Consider the following 9,925-nt stretch of genomic DNA (forward strand, 5'->3'; position numbering starts at 1 on the left):
AAAAAAAAAAAAGAGAGAAAGAAAAGAAAAAGAATGCTACTACTGGTAACCAATATAAAATTCAACCTAACATTCCCTGACAGTCTCCCAGCAAGTCTTTCATACACTCTTGGAAATTCACTGTGAATGTACAAATACTTTTTTTTTTTTTTCCTTTTTGTCTTTTTTACTGACCGGTAACGGGATCGCAACCCTCGGTGTTGCGCCCCGCGCTCAGCCAGTGAGCGGAACTAGTCTCCACATGGGATCCGAACCCTCGGCGGGAGCGCCACCGCACTCCCAAGCGGCGCATTCTCCAGTGTGCCACCGGGCCGGCCCTACAAATACTTTTTTTTAATGGTTCTCTAGAATTCTATTGCATGGATGTGTCATAATGTAACTAGTTCCCCAATTAAAGATCATTTAGGTTGTTTCAGATTGTAGCTGTTACAGTTAATGCAGTGAGTCAGTTCCTAGAAAAGGAATTGCAGGGTCCGAAGGGTTGTGAGCATTTGTAATCTGTAGTCCTTTCCAGATTGCCCTCCATAGGGGTCGTGTCAATTCACATTTTCCAACAATGGGTAAGAGTGCTTGTTTACCCACAGTATTGCCTTCACAGTGAATTGTCGAACTTTAAAGTTTGGCAATCTCATAGGAGAAAAATTAACATTTGTAATGAACGAGGTTGGGTATTTTTTCCTTTTCTCTCAACTGTCCGTTTGTTTTGCCCATTCTGTTGCTGGTTGATCTTATAAATTCTCTGTAGGGGTCTTTGTGTATTAAAGAAATTAGCCCTTTCTCTGTGATGTGTTGTGGTATTTACATTCTCAGAAACACTTAGCATAGGAGAAGGAGCACAGGATTTGAAGCCAGAAAGCTTGAGTTTGTTTCCCTGTTTTGCTGTGTTATTGGTGTGACTTTGGGGAAGAGTAATTTCATTTCTCTGAGTCACACCTGTGAGGTGAGAGAATGCCCACCTTGTGGAGTAGTTGTGAAAAGAACACAGGACTTGGTGGCTGTCAGAAAAACCCAGGTTCTTGCCCAGTTCTCTCATCTCTTGAGACTTGAGCTTGGCCCTGAATATGCCATAGATATTTCATGACTGTTCTAGGGTGTTCCTCTTCTGGAGTGTTTCCCTTCTGTACAGTTTTTATCCAGGGTGATTGCTGCTGGAAAAACCCAGCTAAAGTTGTTACTTCCTCATTAAAATCTCCTCGTAAGCTTTCCAGGCAGTTTTGCTACTTCTGTGGCTGATACTCTAATGTGAATAACTTGTGTTTCCTCCTCACAGACTGAGCATCTTGAGCATATCTCACTAATTTTTGTGTCTTCAGCACAGTGTGGTACAATGTGACATATACCGTCGATGGTCCATGAATTATTAAGTAGTGGCCTTTAAGTGTATTTTCCCTTGCCATCAGACCTTATAGGATGTGTTATATCAGGTTTTCTAGAATGACTGTTGGGGGTCCCCAAGACTACCCCAGGTTCAGTGATTTGCTAGGACTCAGTATATAGTGGTACTCATGGCTACGATTTATTATAGTGAAAGTATGCAAAGTTAAACCAGCAAAGGGAAAAGATGTATGGGATGAAGGTCAAGGAAACCAAGCACAAGCTTTCAAGAGTCCTCTCCTAGGGAAGACACACAGGGTGCACTTAATTCCAAGTTGTGACAACATGTGAGAAATGTTGTCTACCAGGGAAGCTCATTGGAGACTCAGCGCCAAAGGTTTTTATTGGGGGCTGGTGACATAGTCACCCTCTGCTTACGACATGCCAGAATTCCAGAGTCCCAGAAGGAAAACAGGTGTTTAGCATAAACCACATTGTTTTGCACAATTTAGGGACCGGCAGCCATTCTTACCTGGGAATGGTGGGAACCCTCCTGAAATCCAAGCTCTCAGGTGCTAGCCAAGGGCCAGCCTTCCTAGCAGGGCTTTCTAAAGATAGCAGTTTCAAGCCCTTTAACTCTTTTCTGCATAGAGTATAATTCAAGTTCAGGGCATTTTACTCAGATATGCAAGACATAACTAAAGATTATTTTAAATTTTTTTAGTTTATTACTTAGAGATAGGTCTTTATCTTTTTTTTTTTTAAAAAGATGACCGGTAAGGGGATCTTAACCCTTGACTTGGTGTTGTCAGCACCACGCTCAGCCAGTGAGCGAACCGGCCATCCCTATATGGGATCCGAACCCGGGGCCTTGGTGTTATCAGCACCGCACTCTACCGAGTGAGCCACGGGCCGGCCCGATATAGGTCTTTAGAATACACGATTAATTATAATCAAGCAGAGACCTATATCTGAGGGGTCTTAAGAGAGTTCATGGAAAGATTTGTATTATCTTCTAATTCCATTTTCCATGAGCTTTTTGAAGTACTTGTATAATCAAGCACACATTCGCAGTGGTTCGTTCCATTGCAAGCACAGTGTATAGATACTTGGTCTATTACATGGACACCAATGGTTGTCTTGCTCCTTATTTCTTCTGTTTTCAGTGTAGGGTGTTCACTGCATTTACCTTTTTCATGGCCTCTTGGTGACAGTGTTCTCAGATCCTAGGAATACAAAAAAATGCATGATGGAGCGAAATATTATACCTAGTGTCTGCCAGGTTTTTTTTTATTATTATTTTTTAGAGCAGTTTTATATTCACCGCAAAATTGAATTCCCTTATGTGCCCTTCCCCAACACAAGCACAGCCTCCGCCAGCAATACCCCACCAGAGCAGTGCATTTGTTACATTCAGTGAACCCACATTGACATTTCCTCACCCCCAAAGGCCAGTTTACATTAAGGTTCACTTTTCTTGTGCGTTCTGTGGATTTTAACAAATGTGTTAATGACATGTATCTACCGATGTAGTATAATACAGAAAAATCTCACTGCACTAAAAATCCTCTGTGCTCTGCCTCCTAGCTTTTTTGTGTGTGTGTGTGGTGGTTTTTTTTTTTTTTTTTTTTTTTGACAGCTGGCTTGTATGAGGGGTCCAAACCCTTGACCTTGGTGTTAATAATACTGTGCTCTAACCAGCTGAGCTGCTGCCAGTCTTCAGTGTGTCATATGTATGTTCAACTTTTATGCAAGATTCTGCAAGGTAGAAATACATCTTAAATAAAGTAAGATTAATTCAGATTTTTATCTTGAATAAATTATCAAACTATTATCTTGAATATTTATCTTATTTAAGAAGTTAAAATAATTTAAAGTTGCATTTGTTACAATTTAAGGTTCTTGATAGATAAATTGAGGAAATTTTGAATGACTTGGTACTCCAAGACTTAAGGTCAGAAAGTCATCTAAGTAGCTTTTTTTTTTTGTCCTTTTTGAGACCAGCCGCACCGCGCTCAGCCAGTGAGCACTGTGAGCGCACCGGTCGTCCCTATATAGGATCCGAACCCGCGGTGGGAGCACTGCTGCGCTCCCAGTGCCGCACTCTCCCGAGTGTGCCACGGGCTCGGCCCTCTAAGTAGCTTTTTAAGAGTTGTTAATCTTAGGTAAAGATTTTTCTCCTCATCAGCTCTTAGGGAAGAACAGTTGACACTAATTAATTCGTGGTTCCTTAGCAGCTGGGATTTGGGGAGTTCTGCTTTTTAAACTGTTGATAAGAACATAGCTTTTCTAACCTTTTTACTCATAGCTCTGTATCTTTAAGTCACTGAAAGAAATTTGAACTTGAGCTAGTAGGAGTTGAGAAGAGAGAAACTTCAATTTTGTTTTTAAGCAGAATCGTACAACTCTGGAGAATACAAACTTAGACTTTCTACATTTTCCAGCAGCCATGATGATGGCAAATTTGGGGGATCATATTTACAAGTGTTGCATTTTTAGAAACAAAGACTATTTTGAAAAATGTAACCTCCCTTCCCAAATTATACATATCTCATATCTTCCTGCACTGAAGTCGTTCTATCTTGGTTAAACCTTTTTGTGGACACTATTAGAATAATAGTTTTGGTTTTTTAAATTATCTTTTTACCTTTAAAACTAGTATTGTGGGCATCTCTTATTTCAATATAAAAATCACAGATTAATTCTCACACAAGACATTTTGATCTAAAGGATTTTTTAAAATTCTGATTTAAGGGCCGGCCCATGGCTCACTCGGGAGAGTGCGGTGCTGACAACACCAGGTCAAGGGTTGAGAGCCCGTACTGGTCATCTTTTGAAAAAAAAATAAAAATAAAAATAAAAATAAAAAATAAATAAAATTCTGATTTTAAAGTTTTTAGAGGAACCTTATTTTCTTTTGAGCAGACTTTTTAGAGCTAAAGGTTTTTCCCTCTAACTTAGTTTTTCACTGGTAGAGAATATCTGGGTATGTTCCAAATGTGCTTGAGTTTATCTAAAGGTGATACTGTCATTTCATGATCTCTGTGTTCCAGGTGTCTGAGCCAACTAGATAAACTTTACACAAGCACAAGTTGCTACTTCTGGGCTCTTTAACTAGATGTGCAGCAGGAGGAGACCTAATGCTATAGTGCACTGTTGAGGTCATTTGAGCTTTAAATAGTTCCTGGCTCTTGAAATAAGGACAGCATGATTTAGGGGAAAGGCCAGAACTTGATCTCACTAGCCTTCAGTACTCTAGCTTCTCCTTGCATTAGAGACAGTTAATTAGGTTGCACGGTGAAACGGCTAGTCGTCAGCCTGCACATTCAGTGAATATAGGGTAGAGTCTGGGGGTATGAGTGCCTAAGGCCTCCAAAGGCCTCAGCTTGTTTCTAAGCCAGTCTAGGGAGTTTTTTTCCAGGCTATATGATACTAAAGCTTATGGAAAGGAAATGATACAAGGGAGCTTAGGAAGTTTAAGCTTAGAATAGAAAAGAGGATGAAATAGAGAAGAGACACTCAATACAGGAAGATAAGCCAGGAGATTGCTAGGTGAGAAATGTAGGTGTCTCCTGTGGTGAAAACTAAAATGAAGGAAAATTATTCAAGGTACTCTCAAAAGTAATTGCTTAATTTCTTTAGCACTTTACCATATCAGGAACACTTTATTATTCATCTGATACACTGTTACAATAACCTTATGAAAGAGGCAGAAATACTTGTTTTACAGATAAGAAAACCAAGGTCCAGAGAAATGAAATGGCCCCCACTTAGCAAATGGTGGAACAGGGAAAGCCACAGTCTTCTGATGTTACAAGGCTGTGCTCTAACCAGTTGTGCTAACCAGTCAGCCAGTGTTCTGTGTATACATCAGAACTCAACAGGAATGATGATGGTCTGAGGGTTGCAAAATAGAGAATTGGACATGAGGTGAGAAGCCTTCTTGTTTATTCAGGAGAGAAGTGTTTTCACAAGAGATGGCCAAGGGAGTCATGGAGCAAAAAGCACCTCTTTCCTGCTTTCTTTCTGCCTTGAATTCTGGGGACCAAAACTGTATTCTTTCCCACTCTTCAGTCTGTTTCCCTTAGGCCCTGTCTGGTAGAGTACCATTGTTCTTTAACATTATAATGGAGAATCAATGATGTACAGTCAAAGGTTAACTTGAAAAAAAAACTACTAACCAGTTTAGGAAGTATTTAAGTGTATGTATCATATGCTAGGTATTGTGAGAAATTAGTAAGTAAAGCATAATTGATTCATTCAATGAATGGATTGCTCACAGTAAACTAGTAAGTATGATTTGGTTTAAGTTCAGATTTAATTATCTCAGAGTAGGTACTATTTAAATTAGTGACTACAACCAGTTTCACTAAGCTTATGTCCCCCCATGTATAAAAGTGGAATATATATACTAAATTCAAATGATTCAGATGCAGAAAAGGAAGCCTCTTGGTATCCCAACCCCCAATATAGTTTAATGTGTCTTTTTGGATTATACGCTCTTACCCCTAAATCTGTAAGTAATACAGTGTTATGGAGATGCTCTAGTTGATCTACACAGGGAACAGTGAGGACTCAAAGGTGAGGGAGTAGCCAGTTTAACTGGGGGTGGGGAGAGGAGAGTAGGGGAAGAAAGTGTGTCATAGAGGATCTGAGTGTTATCTTGATTCTTGATAGCTGCGTAAATATTTGTCAGGCAAGGAACACTGTGGAGAATATTCTAGGTAGGGGCAGAAGAATGAAGGTTTTTGCATTTTTATGACTGGAGCACAGGTACAGGAGAGGATGAGGCTTGTGAAGTATCTTGTCTTCTGTAAGACTTAAATAGAGCATGATTTGGGATTCCTGACATTGTGATTTAGCTGTTGACTTAATATATAAAAGTTTCAACACAATAGAAGCTTCAGTTAAGCAGACAAATAATGGTATGTGACCTCAGAATAGCAATAAAGCTTATCTTTCTTGTAAAATAATCTATTTCATGTGGTTGTCAGACACTTGATGGAGTAGTTTATTGCTCTGATGCCACAGAAATCAGGTAAATTAAATAACTAGTGTTGGCGACTTCATTTCTTTATTATAAGCAGCTGTTTCATAGTAAAAAATCTAGAACATTGGTTTGATGTTGCTTTAGTTTCCTTGGGGTGATTAGTCTTTGGGACGATGAAGACAGAAACCTTTAGAAATGCCCGTGCTGAAAGCTTATTCCTGTGGGCCACTTGGGCTCTGAAGAACTTCACTCATCTCTTCACTGTTTTGTATTGCTGATTCAGTGTTCAGTCAGACACTGTCACGGATACATGTTCCCCAAGTCGTTAAACTATCACAGTGGTTAGACCCAATCCCATTTTGACTTCCTTTCTGAGGTTTCTAATACATAGGGTCTTAGCATATGAACAGAAAAGCCTCCCCTTTTTTCTCAAAAGTCAACTTGAAAATGACTTAGTATATTCTCACCCAAAAGGGAAGGGACTGAAGTAAAAAGGACAAGATTAGGAGAAAACCATCAATCATTCTGGTTTCTTAAGTTGCTGAGGTATAGAAGCCATCTACATATTTAAAATCCCTAAGATTGGTATGTACGTAATGTTACATGAGAGAACTGTTGACCTTTTGCAATTTATTTATTTATTTATTTATTTTGTCCTTTTTGAGACCGGCCACACCGCGCTCAGCCAGTGAGCGCTGTGAGTGAACCGGTCATCCCTATATAGGATCCGAACCCGCGGCGGGAGCACTGCTGCACTCCCAGCGCCACACTCTCCCGAGTGCGCCACGGGCCCAGCCCGACCTTTTGCAATTTAGATCAAAATTTGACTTGTCTTCTAAGACCTAGACTTGACAGTTCTTTTGTGGGACAGCATGTGGTAAACCTGTGTCCTTTCCTAGGGAGGAAGCTGGAGTTCAGGCACCATCGATCCAGCTGCCTTTTTTCCTTGTTGCTCGTTTCACTTCCATGCTCCTTCCCTACACCCAGACAACAGAACTTCTCTATTAGCCACTTTAATCAAGTGATATATCTGTTTTGTTTTAGTGGCATAAAGACTTCTGTACCGTAACAACTCTTTATTCTTTCCTCCTAACAGGTGACCGAGCTGAATGAGCCACTGTCCAATGAGGAACGCAACCTTCTGTCTGTGGCTTACAAGAATGTTGTTGGGGCACGCCGTTCTTCCTGGAGGGTCATCAGCAGCATCGAGCAGAAGACATCTGCAGATGGCAATGAGAAGAAGATAGAGATGGTTCGTGCTTACCGTGAAAAAATAGAGAAGGAGTTGGAAGCAGTGTGTCAGGATGTGCTGAGCCTGCTGGATAACTACCTGATCAAGAATTGCAGTGAGACCCAGTATGAGAGTAAAGTGTTTTACCTGAAGATGAAAGGGGACTATTACCGTTACCTGGCTGAAGTGGCCACTGGAGAGAAAAGGGCAACTGTCGTGGAGTCCTCTGAGAAGGCCTACAGTGAAGCCCATGAGATCAGCAAGGAGCACATGCAGCCCACTCACCCCATTAGATTAGGCCTGGCTCTTAACTACTCCGTTTTCTACTACGAGATCCAGAATGCGCCTGAGCAAGCATGCCACTTGGCCAAGACCGCTTTCGATGACGCCATTGCTGAGCTCGACACTCTCAACGAGGACTCCTACAAGGACTCCACTCTCATCATGCAGCTCCTCCGCGACAACCTAACGCTCTGGACAAGCGATCAGCAAGACGACGATGGTGGAGAAGGCAACAATTAAGGCCCCCAGGTGGACTGGCAGCGCACGCTGATGCTACTACTGCAGTCTTTATTTTTTTCCCATGAGTTGGGGGTCGGGTGGGGGAGGGAAAGGGAGGGGTGACCTTCCCAGGGAGAAACCCACGACCTGTCCTGTCTTTGATTGCCTCTTTGACATTTTTGCCAAAATACCACTAGTGGAAAGTCAGGCTAGTTGTGCTGGTATTGGAATAGCAGCCTCACACTGGCATATGGACTGTTCTGTAGATTAATGCAAGTGGAGCTGTCTGTCTTTAATTTAACTTATTGCTAGGTAATAGGGTTTTAAGGCAAAAAGAAAACTGAAATGGAATGGCCCTCATTCAGTAAGTTCTGTGGTTCCAGTAAGGACTTTTATGTACATATGCTCTTGTCTTAAGTTTTGGGTACTTTCTAGCTCATCTGTTTTAGCTGTGCATTTTTTTCAGGGTGTACTCTACCACACATGGAATAGTTTAATCCCAGGCTGACAGACTTAGAACATAAGGTATATTCATCCTTATGGTTTAGGCCTGGCCGGTTTTCTGAAGTCTCTGATTAGTTGACAGTATTAACACTAAATTGCAGTTTACAGTATTTCTACATTACAGCCATATGTAACATCAAGCCATTGATTGTGTATTTTTATTTGCTAGTTATTTTGGCTTTACATCCTTATTCAGCCTTATCCAGGTTGGTTTTAGTTTGTCTGTCTCCTGGGCTAACAGACTTGCCTGGGGAGAATCAGAGCTACTTTAGGTTTTGGTTAATAGGTGCTTGGCAGGTGGCTGTGGGATTTTTGTTCTTCTTTCCTCTTAACTTAAATCCACCACAAAAATTATTAGTCATTTTAATAGAAAGGTTAAACACCACAAAAATAGACAAAATTCAGGTCTGTATGTCATTTATCGTGTTGGTATTTTCAGAGCATATCCTGCTTTTGAAACTGCCATGGCTCCTTCCTCAGGGACCCCACCACCGCTCACTCTTTGCTTGAGTCTTCCCCACTGTACCTGTGCTGACGGCACGTACCTGGGTCGAGAAGCGGCTGGACTGTGCAAGCTGGTGGCTATTTTGAGAAAGTTTGTGGTGCAGTGTGTGAAAATTCAGGTGCTGGAAGCTTACTGGTGGGAAAATACAAAAGGAAGAGCTGTATTCATAAACATTCTGTCAAATTCCGGGAGCCTCCTTCCCAAAGTAATTGTTGTAGGAAGATAAACTAAAATCATTACCCAGGTAGTATATACTTAACTCTGTATTTTCTTTTTAATGAAAGCATTGAAGTTGAAGATTCACTTCTCTCTTGTGTAATCAAGGCACATTTTGGAATTGAAGGAAACTATATTGCTATTTCCATAAATTTGTTGTTAGCCCTAGGTCCCTCACTCTCATTTTGGATAAGTCTCTGTAAACATTACCTGTTGCATGTGTGTTCAGTATATTTTATAAAATCAGTAACAGCGTGAACTCTCGAGATGGGTAATGACACCAAACTAGTTTTGTTTGTTTCTTTGTTTTATTTAGGCAGGAAGAGGTGTGAATAATAATTGAGGAAAAACTAACAGATGCTTTTGTTAATACCAAAATTGAGCCTACAATTACAAATGAATATGTTTAACAGGATACAGGTGACAGTGAAGATAGAACAATGAGGATGACCATAGAATAAATATACTCTATAACATTGCTGTTTACCCAGCATGACTTTCCTTAGAAGGCCCCCTTCTTATGTTAGAGTGGAAATCCTAATAAATTGAAGCCTACCAGAAGAACTAATAGAAGAAAGCTTTGTAGCTTTTTTGCCATTATAGGAGCCTATTGTCAGTGCCGTGGATGGGAAAAGATTTGGGGGGGGGGGGGTAGGTCGTAATA

The 9,925-nt window shown here is 40.8% G+C and overlaps 1 protein-coding gene across 1 annotated transcript in view; it reads left to right on the top strand.

Annotated features, from left to right (window-relative positions):
- YWHAG (tyrosine 3-monooxygenase/tryptophan 5-monooxygenase activation protein, gamma) overlaps positions 1-9,829 on the top strand; it is a 28,848-nt gene extending 19,019 nt beyond the window's left edge. Inside the window, exon 2 of the mRNA XM_008594571.1 lies at positions 7,401-9,829. Within this exon, the coding sequence (XP_008592793.1) occupies positions 7,401-8,057 (657 nt within the window). The 3' untranslated portion in view covers positions 8,058-9,829. The remainder of the gene's footprint in view (positions 1-7,400) is intronic.
- The last annotated feature ends 96 nt before the right edge of the window (positions 9,830-9,925 follow it).

Source organism: Galeopterus variegatus, unplaced genomic scaffold (assembly GCF_000696425.1).
Source record: "Galeopterus variegatus unplaced genomic scaffold, G_variegatus-3.0.2 Scaffold164, whole genome shotgun sequence".
In the NCBI taxonomy this organism is placed as follows: domain Eukaryota; kingdom Metazoa; phylum Chordata; class Mammalia; order Dermoptera; family Cynocephalidae; genus Galeopterus; species Galeopterus variegatus.